Source organism: Tachysurus fulvidraco, chromosome 22 (genome assembly GCF_022655615.1).
Source record: "Tachysurus fulvidraco isolate hzauxx_2018 chromosome 22, HZAU_PFXX_2.0, whole genome shotgun sequence".
NCBI lineage: Eukaryota > Metazoa > Chordata > Actinopteri > Siluriformes > Bagridae > Tachysurus > Tachysurus fulvidraco.
The window spans coordinates 11,798,468-11,824,015 of NC_062539.1; the positions used below are offsets into that span (position 1 = coordinate 11,798,468).

The 25,548-nt window shown below is 36.2% G+C and overlaps 1 protein-coding gene across 1 annotated transcript; it reads left to right on the plus strand.

Annotated features, from left to right (window-relative positions):
* Positions 1–1,635: 1,635 nt before the first annotated feature.
* On the plus strand, positions 1,636–24,970 carry LOC113637306 (integrin beta-1). Its single transcript, XM_027137909.2, has 16 exons — positions 1,636–1,880; positions 7,579–7,645; positions 9,304–9,389; positions 9,499–9,721; positions 11,268–11,438; positions 11,603–11,841; positions 12,530–12,685; positions 12,770–12,865; positions 12,956–13,045; positions 13,615–13,755; positions 13,935–14,137; positions 16,530–16,768; positions 19,286–19,508; positions 19,670–19,899; positions 22,825–22,991; positions 23,189–24,970. The coding sequence occupies exons 2-16, from the start codon at positions 7,579–7,581 to the stop codon at positions 23,252–23,254; spliced, it is 2,397 nt and encodes a 798-aa protein (XP_026993710.1). The 5' UTR covers positions 1,636–1,880; the 3' UTR covers positions 23,255–24,970.
* Positions 24,971–25,548: the final 578 nt, after the last annotated feature.

A 25,548-nucleotide genomic window follows, 5' to 3' on the forward strand; every position in this document is an offset into this window, starting at 1 on the left:
AAAACATGCTATCACAGTGCTGACTGTGCTCAGTGAAGATGGTGATGACAGTCTTCAACCAAGTCCAAATTCAGTGTCCCTCTAGCCCATCTGCAATGCCATTGTATTAGAGGTTTTCCTCAGGCAGTTTGCCTGTTATTTGGGCTTACATATGTGTTACATTATGGCAAATACACTCAGATTCATCCAATAAGTAATGCTTGGACTGGGAAACAAGGCCCATACAAACAAAAGGTTTACTTGGTTAGACTAATAAAGAGTTATCAGCTATCATGTTCTTAAATATTGCATTCATTGTTGCTCTCTTAATTATGAAAGCCTGAATGTATCTACAAAGCCTGAATGTAGCTGCACATGCAGAATTGCAGAAGTACAGGAAGAAGCTTCACTAGAAATCTACAAAGATCATTTCCGCCTAAACACAACACCAAGTGGCTAGATGAATAGACAGAATAAATGAGTGCACATTGCACACGCAACAAAACTGACACAAGCAATCAGACACTGCACGTAACAAACATCCAGATTCTGCAGATTCCAATGGTATAAAAATTTTTACATGTAGCAGACACCCTTATCCAGAGTGACTTACATTTTTTGTGTTAAGAGCCTTGCTCAGGGGCCCAGCAGTGGCTGCTTGGTGGACCAGATATACAAACTCATGACCTTCCAATCAGTAGTCCAACACTTTAATCACTAAGCTACCACATCCCTCTATGGTATAATATACATACTTATTCTAAGTACCAGAATTCTTCAAATAAACGTTGTAGTTTTGATATATATATATCCTCAAGCAAGAGTCACCAAAATAGTCCAAGGGTTGAACAGGTTAAATTTTACAGACCTCGACAATAATTTTAAGATCAAATGGATAATTTAACACATCAAAAATGAAGATAATGTATGTAATTTTTCTCTAAGTCTTTGAGCAACATTCATTTTCTTTTAAAATGTAATTTTCTACTAAAAAATAAAGAAATAATAATAATAATAATAATAATAATAATAATAATATAACTCCTGTGGGCCCACCACCTGCAGGAGGAACCGTAAGGGGCCGGTGCAATGTGGATTGGGTGGCAGTCAAAGGCGGGGGCCTCGGAAGGATGGATGGATGGATGGATGGATGGATGGATGGATGGATGGAATTTTATATTAGTATAAAAAATAAATATATCTTTAAAAAAAGTTTTTTTTAGTATGATAATGGGATACCCACTGTTTCCTTGATCTAAATAAATTATTTCAATGTTCAGTATCCACAAACATTACATTTTTCTGTTAATCTAGAACAACAACCCTATCATTTGTAATATGATATTTAGTAGTGATATGAATATTTCAAAAGATAAATACAGTAATGTAGATAAGAAAACTAAAAAAAAGAGAAATTATGACCTGCTCAACAGTGTTTTGGTTATCTAAATGTGAAAACTTAGATAATAACAAATAAGTTATTTATAAATAACAACCTCATTGAGGTATCCTGTACAACGTTACAGTGTTACTTAAATTAGTTTACTTACTGTAACATAATGTAATTGATGTAGTCTATCCGGGGTGTTGTTTCTTTTGTGTTTCCGCTGTGGGCGTGGTTATGGAAGGAGGGGGTGGAGCTTTCTAATCCACGTCCGCTGCATACAGCGCTTTCCTGGTGTTAAAGATACATCTTGGGCTCGTTGTCCTACGTTTACGTGCGCGTCTGACCATTTTTACGCGTTCAGCTTGATATTAAAATGTGGCGTTAGTTTTTAATACTTTTTTTAAATACTGGATTTAGGGCGTTTAGGGTGGAAAAGTTTCAACAACAAAGACATTCGAGTAGTGGAACTGGGCAAACATCAGTCAAGGATATAAAGGATACAAAACGCCTTGAGGTGAGTACTTAATTAAATGGCGTGTGGAAACTAAATAAAACACTTGTTACACAATAGAATGCGCGTTTTTGTGAGTTTCCCAGCTGTTAGTTATGGGGTATGGACTTGGGTGGGTTGAAGACTTATTAGTAGTATATATTTTCCAATGTAGGACCCAGGTATATTTTATTATCCGCTGTACTTATTTCATGAAGTCAAATTCCTTTGCTTTTTTGAATTATTTAATTTTATATTATTTTTTAACATTTTTTTTAAAGAAACTGCTTGTGCTAATGTTTAACTGCCCCAGACAACAGGCCCAAGCAGTCACGTCCTATGGCGGCGACCCGCTGCTTATCAGCATTTTATTTGGTAACCTCTCACTTCCTTGACTGAATCAGACCTGGTACAAATAAAACGCACCCACTTTTATTATGGAAAAAAAACAACCCCAAACTCGGTCCATTTACCAAGTTTTGTCGCTGCAACCGTTAAAGAAAGCGCTTTTATCCCGGGATGAAGTTGTTGAGTGTTTCAGGACGAGCACAGACAGGAACACCCTGAGGCTACATAAAAGATCCCTCCTGATATCATGTATCCTAAAGCGTTGGTTGGAAGTGCAATGATTCACACTGACACATGCTGTGGATCTTTTAACATAGCTCGTTTAATTAGACAGATGGGTTTTTTTTTTCATCTGCCCTGTAATCTAATTCTGCTTATTCAGCATTGCTCTTGCATTAAAGAGTGTGTTTGCTTTTTAATCATCAGTCATCAATTATGCACTTGATGGAGATCAACAAGAGTGTAAACCTGACAATGGTCACAAACTAGCAGTAATCTGGATTTTTATTTATTTATTTAATTTATTTTTTGCAGGTTTGACCTCTTAGTGCTTAGACTGTAAACAAATATTTATTTTGTCTTTAGATTTGCTAATGAAACCATTCTTTACTATACTGGCCAACTAACAGTATTACTCATTGTTTCAGGGTCTGTATTAAAATTTTCTATCAATATTCATGTTGACAGGATTCGTTTCTTCAAGCCAATTTTCATGGGGCTTGTTATCTTTAACAAAAATTAGACATCTGATGACCGGTCAATTTATAGTGTGACAAGTACGTAATAAAAAAGATATTTATCTGTAACATTGTGATCCACTCTTTGGGCAAGTGCACATTTCTAACAGCACTAATACTTGGTTGAATTGGCTTACAAAATTTGTTCACTATCCCACTCGCCCATGCAACGTTGTCATTTCCAGATGTGCATTCTCATTAGAGATTACATCTGGTTTTGCAAAGCTACTTTAGGCCCATTTTTAAACTGGCTTTGGTGACCATGCTGCTTTAGCTTTAAATGCTGTCCAATACTATTGTTATGTAATCAGTATAACTTTGTGGAGAGAAAAAAAATATGTGAAGTAAAAGAGCATCAATTATTATATAAAAGGAGATTTTATTTATTGTTTGTGTGGGTAATTTTATGTGCATTTAAGAATAATTGGCACATCATGTGCATTTAAGAGTCATGCATATTTGTTTATTCATTTCTGAACTCTAGCTGTGTAGATTAATCCAAGAATGCTTGTTTTTACAGTATATTAACTGTAGCCAGATTGGGGTATGAAAAATAACGGTTTATCTTACCAATGCCTTGGGTGAGAAGAGGAGGACTTGATTCTTCTAGTTTTCCCAGCATTACGCCAATCTATAAACCATTACAAAGCATTGTGATCATTTCCCTGTTAGTTTTTCAGTTTAACATCTCTGTTTGTTTGTTTGTTTGTTTTTGTTTGTTTGTTTGTTTGCATGAACAATTAGTTTGTTTTCTCTAACCAGTGAACCAGTGTTCCTGGGGGCTGTTCGAATAATGGTGTTTGAATAGCTTATCAATTTTAACTTTTAAATTAGGAATGCTCACATTAAGGTAACAATGAAAATCATGTATCTTTTTGGTTCAATGTACCACCATGTTATACAGAAATGGTTAAGGAAATAGGGCTAAGTGTCTCAACATGTTTGTACATTGTTGCAGTAAATTTATACAGGGAACCTGTTAGAGCTAGTATGATTATAAAAAAAATTATCATTCGTTCCAGATTCTTGTGGATTCATACATCATAGGACATAATGTTTTATTCTCTGCAAATGTATTCAACAATTAATGTCTCATTAAGTGACCAGGTTCATTGAGAAAAAAATCTATAAACTTACTCCTATGCCATTTTTGCACAAAATTGTGGATGGGCTATGACCGAAGAAATCTACATTGGGTTCCACTTTTGTCTGCCATAATCAGATAAAGCACCTCATGTCATGGTCTTTTTTTCAATCCAGCTTCGCATTTGTGAGCAGTCAATAGTGAAAGCATCAACTCTTTTGTTTAATAGTAGTTATAATTTGTGCACTGGAAAAAAATTGAAGCAGAGCATTTTTAAACAGTATTTTTGTATAGCTGAATTTTTTTGACTAATCTTGACACTATTTATGCAAATATTAAAATTAAATTTGCAAAATGTAAATACGAGCATATTTTACCTAAAAATGGGGTGAATTTTATAAATGCAGCATTAGTGGTATGTTATTTTTATGACACCATAATGTCATTATTGTGTAAACACCCCTTCTGTATAGCCAGATTGATGAAAAGATCTTGCTCGTGTATTTTTGTAAGCAAAAATACACGAGCAAGCATTAATTAAGGAAATGGTTTAGCATCTCTGGGGGGAGGGTGTATTACTAGTGCTAGAGATATGGGTGGAGATGATGAACAGTAGTTTGTGTCTGCGTTTTACCATTTATAGATCATCTTCATGGAACAGCTCATGAATAGCTCACTCCTTCAGGCAAATACAGCAGGGAAGAACATAGTCATTGTTTAGTCATCCTAAGCATAAGTATTTCCATTGCTTTATTTTTTCCCTGAGGGTGGTGAAGAATAGTTAAGTCCTGCATTTGATCATTTGATTTGATGATGAGTTTGTGATTTTTTTTTTATTTTTTAAATTTATTTATTTATTTTTATTTTTTTTTACACAAATGAGCACATTTCAGAAAAACATTCATTGTTGATTTGTCCCAAACATACATCAGGACTGCAATTTAAAGCTTGACAATGATATCTCTAGCAGGAATCACAGTATTTGCAATGATTGAAGAATATCACATGCTAAGGACTTGTTTGTTGATGCTGATGCTTTGTTTAGATTGTTTATCTATTGAATATAATACCCAAGCTGTATGATGTCCATACCCAACTGATATTTGACTGCATTCAACTACCATGATTTATTTACTGTCGTCTGTGTGCAGCTTTTAAAGTCTCAGAATTGCTTATCCGTTAACTCTATGCAGCTTTAATCATTTGCAATCTGTTGTACACACACCACCTTCATTTTGGGAGATCCCCACTGAAGTGTGACATCCCACTTTCTTATTAAACACATCACGTCATGTGGTTTGTGACTTTTGTCACCACTATTTTGCATGGAAGAAAAAACAAGAGAGAAATAGGAGATGGGTTTTTGTATTTGTTTTTGTTCTTCCTAACAACCATTTGAATATGACATACTAAACTTTTCATAGACGACTACTTCCTCTTCTTCTTCCTCTCAGAATTGATTTCACAGACATAATCAGGAAAAAATAATTAAGAAGATGATTAATTTTTTTATTAATGAATTGATCTCAGTATTTAATGTACTGATGATGATTTAAGGAATGAAATAGGCCTGCCAAATGCCGAGATCACAGGCATAAGATCTATAGTTTACATTGTTTCATAAAATGTGCTGGGGGGGGGAGGTGTTTGTGTAATTTTATACATGCATACACATAGAGACATTGATATGGACACTGTGTGTAGTGTATATAGTGAGTTTTTAAGATGTTCTTTGTTGCCAGCATGCTCAGACTAAGGTGTGGGGAGTGGTGGGGGGTAGAGATGTGAAGTAGATGATTGTAGAAGCCCGAAGGCCTGCGAGAGCAGACTTAACTGCCTAACCAAATATGGGCAAGTATGCGTCTCTCGCAATAACCCTAGCTCTCTCTCTTCCTCTCTCGTTTGTTTGCCTCTCCCTTTCCTGTGTCAGGGTTGACTCATTGTAAGTGGAATGCTGCATCGTTACAAAATAGTGCTACCACCAAAAATGGATTTCAGATTAGAGACGCATCACAATAGCTGCCTAGTATAGTTAGAAATTGTAAACTATTTCTTTATTTTCACCGACGGTAAATTATTTACTGTTGCTAAGGAGGAGCAGATAATCCACAAGTGCTTGGTTTATGCTTAGTCAGAATTTCAATAGTAAATTTAATGCTAGCCTCATCATCGTCTCTTTTCCATTTTTGCATATGTCACACTAGATGGTTTGCTATTAAATGATCATTTTTATTTATTGAAGTTAAAAAGTTAATCATCTATCTCACTTATTATTAACTGGTTGTATTAACAGCAGCAACAACTGAAAGCAAACTTTTCGGATAACTGGTAATCGGTCTTTCTTGTTGCTTCGGTGGAACTCTAGCCACTTATCTCTCTAAAGCTGCTTTAATTCAGTGACACGACAGTTTTTTTTAGCTTGACCTGCTTGTTTAAAGTCCTGACACAACATGTAAAGACTTTAGGACAGGACTTTTACTAGGCTAAACCTTAATTTTCTTTATAATAATAATCATTCCAAAAAGCTATGTGGTTATCGGAGTGTTGTTTTTGCAAATGTGAAGGGAGACTTTATGTCCCTCCAGCTAAACAATGGTTTTCACCTTGCATCTCTTCATTGGATTAAATTTTTGATTTGACATTAACTTATATGGAATCATCTTTACTAAGGCAAGTGAGGCCCACAGTTTATAATAATCTGGGCTCTTTTACCAAAGGAATGTTGAACTCTCAATTTGTAGTGATGGGCAAACATTCTGGATTGTATCACTAGTCTCCAAGTCTGCATTGACTTGATAGATGGACAAGCACAGAACAAACCACATGCGTATGTGCATTTCTTCTCAGCTCACACTGAGAAGGAAGTGAGCTCAACAAATTGTTTATGCTCTCCCACAGAGCGGACATGCATTTTTGAACTGTATGAGCTGTATTGAACTGTGTTTTTGACTGCAAGAAATGCTTTCAATAATTATGATAGTTTTGTTGCCCCATGCCTGTTTCATTATAAAATATAAGTCTATAAGCAATGTGTGGTGTTTTTATTTATGTGTTTTATTTATTTATTTATTTATTTATTTATTTATTTGCATGCAGTATTTTCTGTCTGGGAACATGCAATAAAAAGTCTAAGTCTCTTACAATGTACACTTGATAGTTGATATGATACACTCTGTACTGAAAACATACCACAAAAACCTATGTGGTTGTGAGTAGAGAAGTCCATAGCCTTAAAAAGAATAATGTGACACTATGCAATACCACTGTGAGGCATTTCTGTTTTTCTGCAATGGGAGTGTGATCGCTGCTATGTCACCTAAATCTACCAACAGTGGGACAAATAAATTGTTGGCAGACTAACTGGGCAGCTTTAAATATAGTTACAGGAACCTTCTGAAATGATCAGGTCTGTTGCTGACTGTGTAAAATGTCCTAACTAGGTGTATCTTACAGACCAGCATGTGTGGGTGTGTATGTGGATTGTCATGCTTGCTTTCAATCTGACTAACACTATTGGTCGAATGCTATTCTAATGGCTATTCATCTGCTGTAGATGAAAGTGAATGTGGTGTTGACAGCTGTTCTGCTGGGGTTCTCCTCCTTCTGTTCAGCTCAACTAGGTAAGATCATAAACCACACACACGCATCCATAAAAATTCAGTCAAGTCAGGACAATGTAAACAGATTTTTCCCCCCCTCAAATTTGCACTCCCTTTACAGGTTATGGGGATAAGTATATATGGGTGTTTTGGATTTTATACAAGAGTTCAACAAAAAGCACTCAATTTCCTCTCAGCTAAAATAAAGCTATTTTTTTACCCATTCTATAAATAATAAAACTTTCAGTAGCTTACAAAAATACAAAATATGGCAAAATATCTAATGATACAAATAATTTAGAAAAGACAGCCAGCAATTATAATGATCAAAATTGGTATCAAGAAGCACCAGACTGAAACGTACCTGTTGACATCAAATTGTGCAGAACTCTGGTTGAGGGTGGTGCTGTTCCCATTAAATTGTCAAAGGCTTCTCTCCAGGACATGTACTCCAGCCAATGTGAGAAAAAAGCATGGAGGCTTATCAGAGAAATGAAAAAAAAATGTACTCGACTTTTTTGAGAGAGAAATGTTATAAAAATGGTACAATTTGATGTGAACAGGTATGTTTCGTTCAATAGGTCTGATGCTCCTTGTTACAAATTTGGAAGCCAGAAATTCAGGTAAAATTATATTTAATTAAAATAAATAAGCTACTGTGAAAATATTTCAGATATTTGACCTTGATATGGTCTGTAGTTGAGGGTGCCAACTGGTACATGAAGATGCCCTGCATCATTTGGCCACAGTATGTAGGCAGTTTCTGGATGATGAGGCATTAATGCTAGTGAGTGGCCTTTGTTTCCCAAACCTGAATCCAATACAGAGATCCTCTGGCACGTTATGTATCGGAGCACCCAAAGCTGCCAAGTAGCACCAGGAGCACACGGATTCCTGATTTCATTTCCAGATGTTCGCGGGAGTGCGTAAAGGCATATGGGGCCATACATCCTACTGATTTAAATTGTGTTGCCATGATGAAATTAGGAGATCCTGTAGAAGAGGCATACAATTTACATTTAAAACATTAGGCAGATGCTTTTTCTATCATTTTATATTTTTATTATTTATACAACTGACTAGCTGAGTGTTAAAGGCCCTTGCTTAGGGGCTCAGAAGTAGCAGTTTTAATGAATTCATTGAAAATACTGAGGAAAAAAATGAAGGTAAAAAAAATTGTGAAACTACTTAACACATATTTGCCATTTTGCATTTGTTTTAAGGTTTGACTTTGCATGGTGGAAGTATAAATGGTTATCTCGCAGATAATGCTCTAAATAATGTATGACACAAACATGTCCTTCATGAAAAATAGACAAACCTTTATTTATGTTATGTTTATCTGATGTTAGTATAAATTTTGGCAGGTGGATTTAAGTTTTATATATATATATATATGTGTGTGTGTGTGTGTGTGTATGTATATTTATATGTATTTTCCAACCTCTGTGTTGATTTGTTACATATGTTTTACCCTCTCATAGGTCCATGTTGGTGTATACAGTAGTCTGTGTATTTACACTTATCTTTATTCCTAGCAGAAAGCATGTTTAGAGTATTGCTTTATGCTTGTATGAGTGGCAACACCACTAATTTAATGATCTGTTCATAAATGCAGGAAGTGATGTGTGTGTATAAATAAACAAGCTCGCTTATTTATTTATTTATTTATTTATTAGATGGTAATGCGTGCACAAAAGCCTTAGCTCAATCCTGTGGTGAATGCATTCAGGTTGGAGAAAAGTGTGGGTGGTGCACTGATGAAGTAAGTAACATTAAAGCTTAAATAATTTTTAGAAGTTGTTTTGACATCCGTCTGTCTATATTTAATGTACTGATAAGCAATAAAATAAAAAAACAACTTGTGCCTGCAGGCCTTTCTAAAGCAAGGAGAACCCAAATCAACACGCTGTGATGAAATTGATGCTCTGCTTAAGAAGGGCTGTGATAAGGACAAAGTGGAAAATCCTCGAGGTGAAGTGATTGTCAATGAAAACAAAACTGTCACAAACCGTAAAAAAGATGTGGCTGAGAAACTGAAACCAGACCAGATCATTCAGATTCAACCTCAGAAGCTCACACTAAACCTAAGAGCAGGTATATTTTGATTTACTATATCGATGTGTTTTAAAATGAATTCTGATTTTTATGATGTTTCTTACCATGTAGGAAATCCAGGAGGATGCACATTTTTGCTTAGCTGGATGCACATTGTTGCTAATGGGCATTTGGACTGAGTGGGGTCGACTATATCTAGCGGTTTGATGTGTCTTATTTGATGTTTTGATGAGCCTTTCAAAGCACTTCATGATGATGGTTGTGAGTGCAACAGGATAATGTTCATTGAGGCAAGACATGATGGTAGTGGTCATGAAGCATATTGTAGCGACAGCACTATTTAGGGAAATGTTGAAGATGTCGGAGAAGACGTACTCTAGTGGGTCTGCACATCCTCTGAGTACTCTGACAGGAATGATGTTTAGACCAGCAGGCTTTCATGGCTCTCTGCATAGTATTCCTCACAGCTGTGGTAAGACTAAGCACTTGGTCATAGGGAGGAGGGGTGGTCTTACTTGCTGGCACATCGTTCCCTGCCTCAAACAGGGCATAGATATTCTTGGCACATCTAGAAGGGAGGCATCTCTGGGACAGGTACGTGAAGTTGTCTTGTTGCTAGTGATGGCCTGGATGCCCTGCCACATCTGCTGGGTATTGCTGCTGATCAGGAAGTGGCTGTGGATTCTCTGAGTCTCTGATTCTTTGTGTGCACTTTTCTTGTCTGATGGACTAAAACAGTTATTACCTTGCTGTTTTTAGAGCCACATCTTGTTTCTTGTCAGCAATGGTGTTGGTGATGTATCTGGTCTCGAATGGCAAGTATTCCTTAAGTTGGTAAAGTCAGCATTGTTTGAAGCCTCCCTAAACATCTGCTAGTCAGTGTGCTTAGTTCTGAACAGCAGAGATGGCTCCTTCCGGTCAGGTTTTCATCTGCTTTAGAACCAATTTAGAGCGTCTGACAAGTTAACTAAGCTACAATTGGCACAATAGATGTGCCCTGAGCTCTGCATGGTATGTTCCAGGGATGTTTGTCTAAACAAGATCCAGCACGCTCACCTCTCTTGTTGCTGGTGGAATTTAGGGAACATTGGTTTAAGATTTGCATGGTTGTTTATTGCAGCTGGAGATTTCAGTCCACAAGGGTGAGCAATCTGCAGTTAATATCCCCATAGAGTTTACTAAGAGCATCCATAGCATAAGAGAGGGAATGTACACCCTGTCTATGAAAACGGTGGTGAATTCCTGTGGTAAATAAAATGGCAGTAATTAGAAACATGCACAGAGTTCTTGTACCATTCAGTGTAGATATAAACACCACAATAGGACAAGGCTGCACTTCTGGCTGTGTGTAACATGATGAGCCCTTCTAGCTGAATGGTGGTACCCAGAACTGTTGCTGGACCACATATCCGTGACCATGAAGACACTTACTCTGTATCCCTATACTCACACAGTAGTCTGATGGAATCAGATGTAATCCAATTTATTGCACAAGGACCAAACACCTGGCAGTAGGATAGACACAATAGAATGCCGGCCTGCTAAGGTTTGATTTTGTGTTGATATGGTATTATTTTTGTTGCAGGTGAGCCTCAAAAATTTTCCCTGAGGTTTAAAAGGGCAGAGGATTACCCCATTGACCTGTACTATCTGATGGACTTGAGTTACTCCATGAAAGATGATTTGGAGAACGTAAAAAATTTGGGAACTGCCCTGATGACTAAGATGCGGAAAGTCACGTCTGACTTCAGGATTGGTAAGAGTCTTTCAAGCTGTCCAAATTCATTGAACGGAACCCATAATGGTGTATTTTAAGTGACTCACTTAAGTAAATGTCCATTCTTTAATTTAAATTGATCTTTTTAATTGTGTCTGCTAAAACACTTGGTTATTAGAAGATAAGTATTCATGTTTTTTTAGGTTTTGGTTCATTTGTGGAAAAGACTGTGATGCCATATATCAGTACAACTCCTGCCAAGCTGCTGAATCCATGCACTACTGATCAGAACTGCACAAGCCCCTTCAGCTATAAAAATGTACTGAGTCTGACTGAGAATGGCCAGCAGTTTAACAACCTTGTCAGTCGGCAACAGATTTCTGGAAACCTCGACTCACCTGAGGGAGGCTTTGACGCCATCATGCAAGTTGCAGTCTGTGGGGTAAGCTTCTTAGGGAGGTTACTTAGATTAAACAGTAACTTTATGGGGTTTTTATAATTATAAGGGCTCATTGCTCTTTACACTGGCCTCTTTGTTGTACACCAAAGATTTACTTACGCAACATACATAATGAATTTAATGGCTTAATTCTGTCGTTTGTGCTGGATTTCGATTGATATGTTTTCTGGAGTTGCTCACATAATGCATTTTAGAAGTCAAGAAGCTTTTATTGTCATTTTAACCATATACACTGTTGCAGTACACAGTGAAATGAGACCATGCAGTGCAACTGTGCAAATAGTGCAGGACAAGACAAACAAGACAATGCAGGACAAAAGACAGTGCAAACAAACAATACAAGACACTACACAATGTACATCACACATGTACATACACAAACTGTTTAATGCTTTGTTTTTCATTTGTGAACCTATGATAGTGACTATATAGTTACACTGCATACTTTAACTCTAACATGCACACTTTGCCTTTCCATGGATTATGTGGTAAATTTAACAAAGGCTATCCTTGAATCTTAAGCATCTGGGTCACCAGCGAGAAGAATATGACAATTTGTTTATTTAAGAGTTACCATCCACCCCCCAGAATTCCCTTATCATATGTCCGTAATTAAATGGGGGAATTGAAAGTTAACGCATACTTCTTTACATTTGTTTGGAAATTTTAGGAACAGATTGGTTGGAGAAATGTCACTCGGCTACTAGTCTTTTCTACTGATGCTGGTTTTCACTTCGCCGGAGACGGTAAACTGGGTGGCATCGTGCTTCCCAATGATGGGAAATGCCACCTGAAGGATAATATGTACACAATGAGCCATTACTATGTATGTATGCTGTATTCCACATCCTAGCAATCTACAACTGCACACATGTACACTGTAATACTGAAGACCTTTTTTTTGTTGTAGGACTACCCTTCAATCGCACACCTTGTACAGAAACTGAGTGACAACAACATTCAGACAATCTTTGCTGTAACTGAAGAGTTCCAGCCTGTCTATAAGGTAATTTTTAAAAACATGCAGTGATATGGAAGTATGTGAAGTGTGTAGAAAACAATCAACTTGAGTGTGAATTCTTCATTCCATTTTTAGGAGCTTAAAAATCTCATTCCAAAGTCTGCTGTTGGAACATTGTCCGCAAACTCCAGTAACGTGATCAAACTTATCATTGATGCCTACAATGTGAGTAAAAAAGTCTTGTACGTATGTCTTGTTTATGATTGAGGATTTTCTGCTATTCCGTATGTTGTTGATATTTTGTTGGTATGATTGCTGTTCACCATTATGGTAGAATGTACATTATATAGCTTAAATTATGTGGACACCTGACCATCACACATACATGTGATTATTCCTGTTGCTACAATACTGCAAGCACTGAATGCCACCAGAACTGTAACGCCACCGGTGTGCAAAGCTACTTTGGCCAAAATCAGTGCCTCCATTCACTTGCCCAACATCAGTGCTCCCGTGGCTAAATTACCAGATGCCTGCAGCCACAAGAGACTTTCTGGAAGGGTGGAGGGGGGCCAATAAATCTGGGTTGGGTTCACAAACTTCCATTTACCATATAGTGCAGCTCTATATAGTGTAATATCATCAGTATTATATATTATAATGTAAGTATTTTAAAAAGCAAAGTGAGATTCATTTGATGGTATCTCAGACTTTTTTTTTTATTTGTTAAAGTATCTGGATTGATTGAATGTCTTGAACGTCCTTTCATTAATTATTTCCAAATCTCTGCCTAGTCTCTTTCTTCTGAGGTGATCCTGGAGAACAGCAAGTTACCTGAGGGAGTGTCCATCTCTTATGTGTCCCACTGCAAAAATGGAGTTAGTGAAACAGGAGACAATGGAAGAAAGTGCTCGAACATCTCTATCAGCGATGAGGTAAGAAAAATTATAATGTGAAGAGGTGATTTCTAAACTTACCAATCCAGTTTTATCTGATATGATCTTTTGTTTTGGTGGTAATATCAGGAAGGTGTTATATGTGCACCAATGTTCATAGAAATATTTCAGTGTGCATAGAAATATAATGTGCACCAATGTTCCTGCTTATTATGCAGGTGACCTTTGACATAGCCATCACCACTAAGGGCTGCCCATCACCCGATAAACAAGAGGTAATAAAGATCAAGCCTCTAGGATTCAACGAGGAGGTTGTGATCGCTCTAAACTTCATCTGTGAGTGTGAATGTTCCAAAGAAGGGATCCTCAAAAGTCCAGACTGTCACTTTGGCAATGGAACTCTCGAGTGTGGAGCATGCAGGTAAGGGAGCACTCTCAAGTTATATTGTCATTAATTATTTTTTAACTTGTTAATCTTGTTCAATATTCAATGTCATAATTACATTTCTAATGTGCTTTATTATTATTATTATTATTATTATTATTTTCAGATTTCTTTTTGCTCCCTGGACACAAGAGACTTGGTGTGTCTACCATTCATTTTTTCAAAAACTCTCCTTTGGAGAAAGGCTTGCTGGCCTTTGCTAATTTGAATGCTATGAAATATTTTGCCTTGGTGCTTGACTCTTGAATAGTAGTTTGTCAGAGAAAAATTTTGCTGAGTATTTAAATTGTTTGCTTATCTTTGCACAGTATTCACCCTTTCTTACATTGACTGGTTGCTAGCATAGTCAGCATGCTTGGTGAAAAAGTTGTGGCTGATATTGAATTCTTTGAAAACCGCACGTGGTTTCTTGGCATACATTGTTTGAACGGACTTTGATCAGACTGAAAAATATTTACCTGATCGGACTTTGATCGGACTGAAAAAGTAGGTAGCTCTACACTCTTTGAGCCTTACTTTAACAACGACGGGCCAATGCTAGAGACGATAGACTCTGCTTTAACAAAGGGCGGTAGTGTTTGGAGAGTGCCATCTAGTGGGATAAACTGTATGTGCCCTGCAGGCCTTAGTTTGCTGATCACTGTTCTGTACCAACTCATTTGCCATTTGTGAATGTATATGATCCATGAAAGTAAGATCTTTCACCCCATTTTTTTTTTGCCAGAGATGATCTGTCTATGGCCACAGCTGAATGATTGTCGTATTTTTTTTGTTTCTTCTGCATCCCTTTGATTTTTAGATTCCATCTTCTTCTGTACCATTCTTGTTTCTGCATTTTAGCACATCATCTTTTCATTTGCATTGATTATTTTTAAAGTGACATCACTTGTTTCTTTAACACAGACTTGCATAGTATATATTCTTTCACTTCAGCAGCATAGAAATACTTGGTTAATTGTGAAATGCTAATTAACGTGAACTCTGGGCCTAAATTTGGATATTAGGCATGCTTTTTGTGATGGCCAGTTTAGACACACAAACAGTTTAAAACAGCTTTTTTGATTGGGCAATTAAGGGAGCACACGTGAAGGATGCATTTGTTGCCTGTCTATTTTCATTTCCAGATCTATTCAATGCATATTTGATATTATTGGGCCCTATTTGAAATAACAAATATTTTTCCTTAGGAAAAATTCTCTGCGTTTACAAACCGTCTGTAGCTGTTTGGTGCTCTGATGCCTTCCGTAGTTTGCAGCACTTCATGCTTCCATTGGCTAGTCTTTCACCACGGATTACACACTCAATTCTCACCTAGTCCATTGCGTCAATGAAATTATATTCAAGATTACATTCCAAATAAATCCTTGTTTTCTTTTCAGAGCATATATTTCTCTCTTCACCCTGTCGTTTGCATATTCGCTTTACCGTGTGTGTTTGTTCTTTTTTAACCTGCATCTGTCTATTCCCACTCTCTGCTGAAATTTCTCTTATCTTGGCGATAAAGAAAATCTTTGAAGTTGGCCTACAAACGTACAGACAAGGTCCTGGCTTGAAGGTTTATTACATCTGCCAAAGTTCGCCAGATTTTCCCTACTGAAATTACACTTTTAATCTGGCTAATCTCCATTTCTGACTGAGAGCTAATTTATATGAACACAAATCTTCTAATAATCATTCACTAACAAGCTGACTGTCTGCCATGTGGAATGTTGGACATATCTTTGGAATGTTTGAGATCTTAATTTTGTGGAGATTTTGCACAGATCAAACATGAATGGCATCTGCTTGCTGTTAAAAAAACAAACAAAAAAAAAAACAGAAACTGATATGAGCAGGAAATTCGTCTCACCAGTGTTGTACTGCAATATTCCAGTCTCGTACCTTCAATTTAGTGTAACAAATAATAATAGACAGGGACAGCAAAGTGGGCAAATGCCTTTTTACTGCTGCAAAACAGTTCAGTCCTTGAATCAACCCATAATGTTTTTTCTTAGGAAAGAAAACAACAATGCAACAATGAATGTCAGTCAAATTCACTGTAACAGCTTATTGTAGCTTAACAGCAGAGGGTTAATAAAACAATTGCATGACACAGATTGGAAATGGTATTTACCAAATGAGTATGGAGTTCAGTCCATCGAAACTCCTTTATTTTTTAGCTATTTTTCCTCCTGTCTTTGCCCTTCCTACAAAACCATTTTACAGCATGTGGGGGCTATGGAGTCCATGTTATTTAAAAATCTGCAAGTAAAACCTGAATGTTTACCGTTGCAATCCTCTTCATGAAATAAGAGGATATGCATTTGAAATCATGCTATGTAGCTCTGCTGTACAGTAACACTAAATGTGCTTCATTGTGACTTTTCAGATGCAACGAGGGGCGAATTGGAAGGGTTTGTGAATGTAGCAAAGATGATGGCACGGCAGAGGACCTTGATGCAAACTGCCGCATGGACAATGGCACGGATATCTGTAGCAACAACGGGGCCTGTGTCTGTGGAACATGTGAATGCAGGACGCGAGAGAACCCAGAGGAGCGCTATGAAGGGAAGTTCTGTGAATGTGACAACTTTAACTGTGACCGATCCAACAACAAGCTATGCGGAGGTGAGATTGCACACTTTTTCTGTTGTGTAATTTTATCGTTTGAAATATGTCAGCCATTTCAATGGGATGCTTTGATATGCAATATAATCACTTCACACAGAGAGTGGTTTTTCACCTAACTAATGAAAACATTTTGAACAACCTACTCTTATAGGTGACTCTATTTTATACACAGATTATGCTGTACTTACATTTACACTTTTTAGATGAATTGTCTCATATAGGACACATTTACATTTACAGCATTTAGCAGATGCTCTTATCCAGGAGTGATGTGCACGAGTGCTTTTAAGTCATTAAATACATTAACTCTGGTTCACTAGGTTACAGACTTAAGGTACCATGAGCCTAAAACACTATTCAAAGGTTTTTATATATATATATATATATATATATAGATAGCATATTGAGGCCAAAACATGGTAAAACTTTTTAAAATTTACCAGACTTTGTGGCAAAAGGAACCAATGAATAAATCGTTCGTCCTATATTCTCGAAAAAAGTCCAGTTGCTATATATAATATATGCTATATATATATAGCATATATATATATAAAGCATATAGCATATATTATATATAACAACTGGACTTTAGCTGTGAAACAGTAATATTTAATCTCTGCTTTGTTTCAACCTATTTTCTTTTTACTTTGATACCATTGTGTGAGATGGACAATACCAAATTCGTCTACATAATGTCTTTACATATTTTTGGCCTTCTCAGAATGTGAGGCTTTACTGAAAACACTGCTAAATTGAAGTAGTTGCTTTTCAATTTTTTCTTGTAAAAGTACTTCAACTAAATGAATTATTTTTTTTGTGAACCTTGGCTTGAGCTGTGGAATACACACTTCGAGTAGTTTGAGATTGCTGTAAATGCATATGTGAATATGAAGGAAATCATTGTTTACAGAATTTTTACAAAACCGAGTCAAATCTTTAGTTTGTTTTGGATCATGTATGCATTTACACACCAGTTTATTCAATGATTGATAAAGAAGGCCTGTTGCTGGGTTAATAACACTGATTTGTTTGTTCTGTCGTATTCTGTTGGCTAAATTTCTTGTTAGAAATGTTTCATTAGACCCATTAACAAATTTGAAAACTGTTGTCTGAATAACGTTCATAAGCACTTGTCTCCATTGTGAAAATGTATTTTTACTGAATATTCGGATAGTTTTACACAGTTCCATATTTATAAATTTTGTGATGTTAATAAGGATTAGGATTTCTGAACTATTACAGACTTCTTCAGGGGACCATTCTTCAAATCACTATTGATTGTTAAGCGGCCTTCACACTGCACACGACAAACGGAAACGACTGTCAGATTTCGCCCCTAGTGACAGTCGCACGGAATGTGCAATATGATCGTGTAGACGTCAACATGGGAGAGAAGCTACTTCTCACAGTCTCGGAAAACCCATTAATATATGATCGTGACATCCGAAAATAACCACCAAAATAACCAAAAAAATCTTCTCCATTAAGGCGCAACTCTTGCATTAAACGGTGATACTCACCGAGACTTTTTCTCTGAGTCAGGTAGTGTTTTATCCACACTGATTTGCAATATTTTCTTTTGCATCTCCAGTAAAGGAGAGCAAAAGCGAGAGCCTGTATTCTCCCTCCAGTTATCATGGTGAATGAAGGAATTAATTATTGAAGGAGTAAATACAAACAATCAATGAATGCAACAATATATCCAGAAAGACCGCAAATAATTTTTGACGAAACATTGACACAACATTAAAAATAATACAATATAAATATTAATTTATTACTTTTTTTTTTATAAATAACAATGTATTTAAAATAAAAAGATTGTTTTTGGTAAAGTTTAAAAATTACTAAAGTTAATATTAATACTTTTCAATAATTATCATCACCTCAAAAGCGATGTCTGATTTTCACTCGTTAGTTTTCTTTTTTTCCCTTTCTTTAATGGAAGCATACCAACAATTTTGTATATATATTTTAAAGAGTCAAGATAATGAGATAATATTTGCTAATTACTGCAAAATTGTACAAGTGTTCTTGATGCAGTGAGTGTTATTGTACAGATAATATGGTGATTATATTTTGCTGGTAGTGGCAGGCTACTGGGATATTTGTATATCGAGAGTGTGCATGTTGCTCTGCAATCTTTTTTTGTGGGGTACGTCCATTTATATCCAGATCCACTATGGACACAATGGTTACTGAAGACGAATCATGTTCATAACTTTTGACCTCATAACTTTCAACTTCGAATATTTAAAGGTAAATTCTTGAAATTTGTTCCAGTTCCGTGACCTCTGTGGATCTAACAATTATAACAGTTTAAGACTGTCTTAGAAAAGTGCTTGACACATTTTATTTTAGGCCAAAATGTGTTCATGCATATGATGGATAAATGAATGAATATGAGGTCATAAGATTTACACACAATTTTCCACTTAGTAAATGCATCAGAATTTTTTCCAGTTGGGGTGTATCGGTGTTTGTAATAAAATTGTTTGTTTCTTTATCTAACAGGTCATGGTCAGTGTGTCTGCAGAAGGTGTGTATGTGATACAAACTACACAGGCAGTGCATGTGACTGCCCACTGGACAAGCAGCCCTGTGTGGCCAGTAATGGGCAGCTCTGTAATGGTCGTGGCACCTGTTCCTGTGGAGTGTGTAAATGCACCGACCCAAAGTTTCAGGGTAAAACCTGTGAGATTTGCCCCACTTGTCCTGGAGTCTGCACAGAACACAAGTGAGTGTAGGATATTACATTCTTAATTTGTATATTCCACAACCAAACCATCATGAGTGCACATGATCATATTAGTTATTATCGTCTATTTTGTATCAATATTTTCATCCAATAACTGAAACATTTGCAAAATTACCGTGTCATGGTTGTGCTCTGTACAGATCTTGTGTTCAGTGCCGTGCATTTAATACTGGAGAGTTGAAGGATAACTGTGAAGAGAAATGCAATTACTTTAAACTGAACAAGGTGAAGGAAAAGGATGATCTTCCTCAGCCAAACAGCCAGCCCTTCCTCACTCACTGCAAAGAGCGTGATGCCAATGACTGCTGGTTCTTCTTCACTTATTCCAGCAAGAATGACAGTGCTGAAGTCTATGTTGTGGAGAGGCTGGGTAAGTGTTCTGTGCTAAAACAATAAGGATGGGCACTATTGCTACAACAAATTTATTTACCCAGAAAGCAGTCCAGAGAGAGCACCGTCAAAATCATATAAACAAGAATCTTCGTGATATTCATGTGGGTAGTTCAAAAGTTGAGCAATTGCATGAATTTACAGATTCTAAATACAGCTGCAAACAGCAATTAAGCTGTGAGGCCAAGCACTTGAATTAAAGGGTTTGAGTGGTGGAAATCATAATTGCTGTGAATTTTGCTGAGACTATCCTCCATCACTAGTCCCCAGTATTTTAAAATGGGCTGCCATAGAGTCACATGTGGAAGTATGATAATTTATTTATATATATATATATATATATATATATATATATATATATATATATATATATATGTAGCTGCAAACAGCAATTTGGGGTTTAAATACTTTAATTCCCACCCTGTATTGACTAGGGTTGCAAAATTCCGGGAATTTTCAAGGCTGGAAACTTTCCATGGGAATTAACGGGAATATTTGGAAATGGATTAGATTATATTCAAATTTATTGTCATTACACATGTACAAGGCAATGAAATGCAGTTTAGGTCTAACCAGAGTGCAATAGCAGCAAGTGCAGGATATACAGATTTTACAAGATTTAAATGAGTGTAACAATGTATGAAGGACATTGACCGTATGATCAGCAAGGGGCAGAGTTCAATAAAGAGACAGCTCTAGGAAAAAACTTGTTCTTTAGTCGGCTGGTCCTGGTCCGGAGGCACCTGAAACGCCTGCTGGAGGGCAGAAGTGAAAACAGTCAATGGGCGGTTTCCTATAACAAGGAACTTAAATGTAGTTTTAAAAAAAATCTTGCAGCATAATTTGGTTTAAAACAACAAGATTTAATGCAGTTTAATTTAATTGAATTTGTACCCTGCATTCTTCGGTCACTTGTACACAGCACACTGGAGGGCCATTGAGGCCAAACCCCCTGCATGTACTTGTGTTTTCCATAACATGCACAGTAACACTTTATTTTAGGGTCATTTAGCTAGTTGCTTATTAGCATGAATATTAATAGAATGTTGGCTATTTATTAAGCACATATTAATGCCTTATTCTGCATGACCTTATTCTACATTCATAACTGTACCCAATACCTAAACTTAATAACTACCTTACCAACTCTTAAATAAGCAGTAAATTTGGAGTGTTACCACATGCACAGATAATTTGATGACCTCCCCCCCCCACACACATTCACTCCCCCTGAAATTAAACAATCCTTTATAAAATAATGTTTATTACAATTAAGTTTAAACATTATTATGCTTGGAATAAACATTGTGCGTTTGTTAAAGTTCTACTTACAATTAAATCAGTCAAGACGTAATTTTTAAAATTTGTATAACCTTGCATGCATGTCTGCTTATGACCAAACATGTTTATTTATGTTTGTATATGATAGTGTTTACATACATTTCCCTATATTTCCAAATAATTCCCAGAAATTTCCATAAATATTTTTTATCCATATAAAAATTTTACTAAACACTCTTGCTAAATGGGGTAAGCACACTTGCATTCTCATTTAAGATTTGCTTCTAAGAATTAATGATTTATTATACTCTGATTCGGACACTGACGTTCTGACCTATTGCTTTAACCATTCATTATAATGAATTGGCTCAAAGGAGTCATTAGGTCACTAATCGGACTTTAGCGGATGTGTTGTGTGGGAATCCTGGCTGTTAGGACATCGTGAAAGATTTGTCAACACACACATGCACACCACTTCGTAACTGTGCTCGTTCTCTCAGTCACACCGTCAGTAGCCTGTTTCACTCACAAAACCGGACAAAAAATCGGTTTGCCGGCCGGCAAAAAAATTTCAATGCAGGAAAAACCCTGTGACAGAAAGATGTGACCAAATTTTCTCCCATTACACACTGGGTATAGAAATTCAAAGGCATGGCACAGGCCAAGAGTAGCCATTCACTGCTAGGAAATGTTGAAACCGGTACATCTAGACAAGAAACACCTGTCAGTTACATAAGGAATTGAGACATGAGAAATATGTGAGTGCCATATAGAGAAATTGTTAAACACATTAAGATGTAAATATCAGGAAATTAAAGGTCAGAATCTGATCTAATAACCCATATTCCTCTATTGTTTGCAAATGCCTTTTTCTTTGGTGTATAGCGAAAATAGACTTTCTGTTCCAGTGCTTTAAGAGGGGACTGTATATGTGATCAGTTTAATGTCAGTAGCATTGATTTATGCTCTCAAGTACTGTTTGTCAACTTGGCCATCCCAGTAACAAGTAACATCATAGATTAAATTGGATTAAAAAAAAAAAATCCAAGATTGTTTTTCTGAATGATCTCATGGTGTAAATTTTGCCTAATTATAACAAAATTCTGAAAAGGTGAAGCAAATCTCAGTTTTTAAGGAATTTCATCATGGTAGCTGTCCTGTTTTGAAAGTTTATAAACTCATTAAAACGTGCACTACGCAGCCCTTTCCGAGGAATAAAGAGAAAAGAGAATCATGGTTGCAGGTTAAAAACAGTTTAAACATTGAGTTTTGTGAACTATCACCTTATAGCAATTTACATTTGGTCTGTGGTCCACTACAAAATAGCTTAGCCTAGATTTTTTTCTTTTCTTTTTTTTTTTAATTAATGTATGAACAAGATTATGTATCATAATCTGATCAAATAGCAAAATGTACACATTATCAACACAATGTATTGATAAATAAATATTAAAATATCCCTCATAAACACAAGTATATTTGATACATGTATTGCTGAAAAGAAATTTATTGTTGTCTTTTAAGTTTGTTCGATTGTTCCAGTCATGCACATGCTTGTGCACGTTTAACTAACTATTACTTCCTTATGAACAATATTAATAATGATTAATTAATGTGTTCCTAGAATGCCCTACTGGTCCTGACATTATCCCAATCGTAGCGGGTTTGGTTGCTGGCATCGTTCTTATTGGTCTGGCCCTGCTTTTCATCTGGAAGCTGCTTATGATTATTCATGACCGCAGAGAGTTTGCAAAGTTTGAGAAGGAGAAGATGAATGCCAAGTGGGATGCGGTGTGTATAATTTTTTACACATGCGTTTATACATTTTTTTTACATATTAAACATATGCTACTTATGTAGGTTATAGATGAGTTAGTAAGAACTTCGTGTGCTTTTCTCTCCTTTACATTTATTTAGTGTGCTGTGAAGTTTTCTCATAGTTCTGCAGGAGTTAACATGTTCTGACCCTGTACCTCCTTTCATTTCAGGGTGAGAATCCCATCTACAAGAGTGCAGTGACTACAGTGGTTAATCCCAAGTACGAGGGAAAGTGAGGGACAAAATGGTCTATCCCAAACACTGTATGCAAATAAATTCAGGAGCAAAGGAGTCATTGTTTTGTGTTGACCTGTATTTTTTATTTTTTTTTTTTACACACATTTTGTTAGCTGTGCATTCTCCGCAACTTGCATTATAATCTACTTATTTTGTATTTTATGTATTGTGTATTGAATGCATTGTGTTTTGTGGTATTGTTTTTTTTTTGTGTGTTTTTTTTTTTTTTTTTTTTTAATATGAATTTTTCTAATTAATTTTTAATTTTAATTCTTTTTGTATGTGGTCACAGGACAGGATTTGGGCTTTAACAAGCAAGTTCTGTCTTCTGCATAGAGTAAATTTATGCCATATTAGTTTTTCCCAATTCTTATCCCAGACGCTGAAAATGCACATTTTTGTTCCCTGAACATTCAATAACTAATATGATATAAATGTATCCGGTAAAACCAGTAAAGCGCAAATATGCATTTCCGTTGTATTCATGTATCCATACTGAGAGATACTGCTGATGGATATCAAACCAAGTCACATAAATAGTGTCAAAAACTTATGTCTTATTCGTGAAAACACCATTTTAATGAGCCCTGTAAGCTTGATTATATGATGATTTGAATAATCACATGTATTTCACTGATTTAAAAAGAAATCCCAGCCACTGGTGTAGCATGTAGCTGGCCACTGGTTTGGAAGTGTGTGTGGTGCTGTATTCCTAATTCAGTCATTGTGGATCCCAATTAGGTGCTTTTTTTTTTTTTTTTTTTTAACTTTTCACTATATTCAACTGTTTTCCTTAGATTCAGCTGTGTTCGTGGCTGAAATACAAGAAAAAGTGCACTGGAGAAGGCTTAGCATAAAATACAGCTGTGTTTTATGTATCCTGCATGTAGCCCTGTGTATTTTTGGAGACTGTGGTGTTTCAGGAAAGTTAGGACTGCCTGCTTTCTGTGGATATACTTTGAGATGCACTCAATGCGTTTATATATTCATGTTTTCATTTTGCATTTCCAATCATTCTGAACTTCTATTCAGATAAGTGTGTTATTGTTTTATGGTTTAAATAAGAAAATATCCTGTATCTTTTCAACACTGTATAATCAAGTGACATGGAATTGCATTATGAATTGATACGATTTCAGTGCCACTATTGCATAGTGGACTGGATCCCAAACTGTTTGACTACGAAACATTGACCTGAATGTGGGTGCACCTCAGGGACATGAACAACAGTAGGGTTAATTTGAATGTATTCAGAAAGGTGTTTAGCACTCAAACAACATAATGTATACTTTGTGTATAATAACTTGCGTCTTCAAAACTTTGATGCTCAGGTTTCTCATTTCTCTTGATCCTGACAACCAAATGCTGATTGTATTTTAGCTGAAGCTAGAGGAGCATAAGTTTCATGATGCCATATTTGTTACCAGAGGTGGAGTTGGAGAACTTGCTTACTTTGTGTTGAACTATATTTTATTCACTGCTGTCTTGATAACCATCCTCCTCATGCCTATGCGTGCAGTACGAGGCACAATCAGATCTTATGCAATAATTGACATTTTTTAAGTTCATGAGAATTTTTACTGTCTTAATATTTTTGATTACTAAAACCACATGCTCCCAGACTGCATTTTACATTCTGCTTTTAATTTCTGCATTATGTTCACGCTTATGATCATTTTTCAGTAGTTATTTATTAAAATAAACAACCAAAAGCACTCATTTGTGTTCTGTGTGTTAAAAGCCCCAGATCTTTTTTTGTTTTTGTTTCAGATATATTATATGTGCTAATGTTACATTGGTTGTCTCCTTTTACTTGTAATTAATGTTTATTAATGTATGTTCCAGTAATTGTTTCTTCTGCTTTAGGGAAGAAACTTCCTCTTGCAACTGACATGGAGCTTGGGCTTGTTCTAACAGGTAGAAAGAGTCATTCTAACATGAGTTTTGCTTCTCTGTAATATGTGATGGGGAAACAGCCCATGATATTTTGTTATTTTAGTGGATTTTGGAGCATCATGCTCTATCAGATTGAGATTTGGGAAATCGGCACAGTGTCATGTTCGTCAAACCATTTCTAAGCAAATTTTCTTGTGGCAGAATATATTATCTTGCTGAAAGAGGCCAGTGCCATAATGGAATGCTGTTCCCATTAAACGGGTGTCTTTGGATGGCAGTAATATTTAGGTGGGGGGTTACATGAATATGTAACATCCACATGATTGCCCAGGACCCAAAGTTTCCCAGCAGAACATTGCCCAAAGCAGCCCAATGCCTTTGTAGCTTATTTTCTTCT

Excerpts from the sequence above, each read along its gene's own strand:
- LOC113637306 (XM_027137909.2), top strand. The coding sequence starts at position 7,579 with ATGAAAGTGAATGTGGTGTTGACAGCTGTTCTGCTGGGGTTCTCCTCC. Across the intron at positions 9,390-9,498 it reads GTGGGTGGTGCACTGATGAA|GCCTTTCTAAAGCAAGGAGA; the intron begins GTAAGTAACATT and ends TTGTGCCTGCAG. Across the intron at positions 12,686-12,769 it reads ACACAATGAGCCATTACTAT|GACTACCCTTCAATCGCACA; the intron begins GTATGTATGCTG and ends TTTTTGTTGTAG.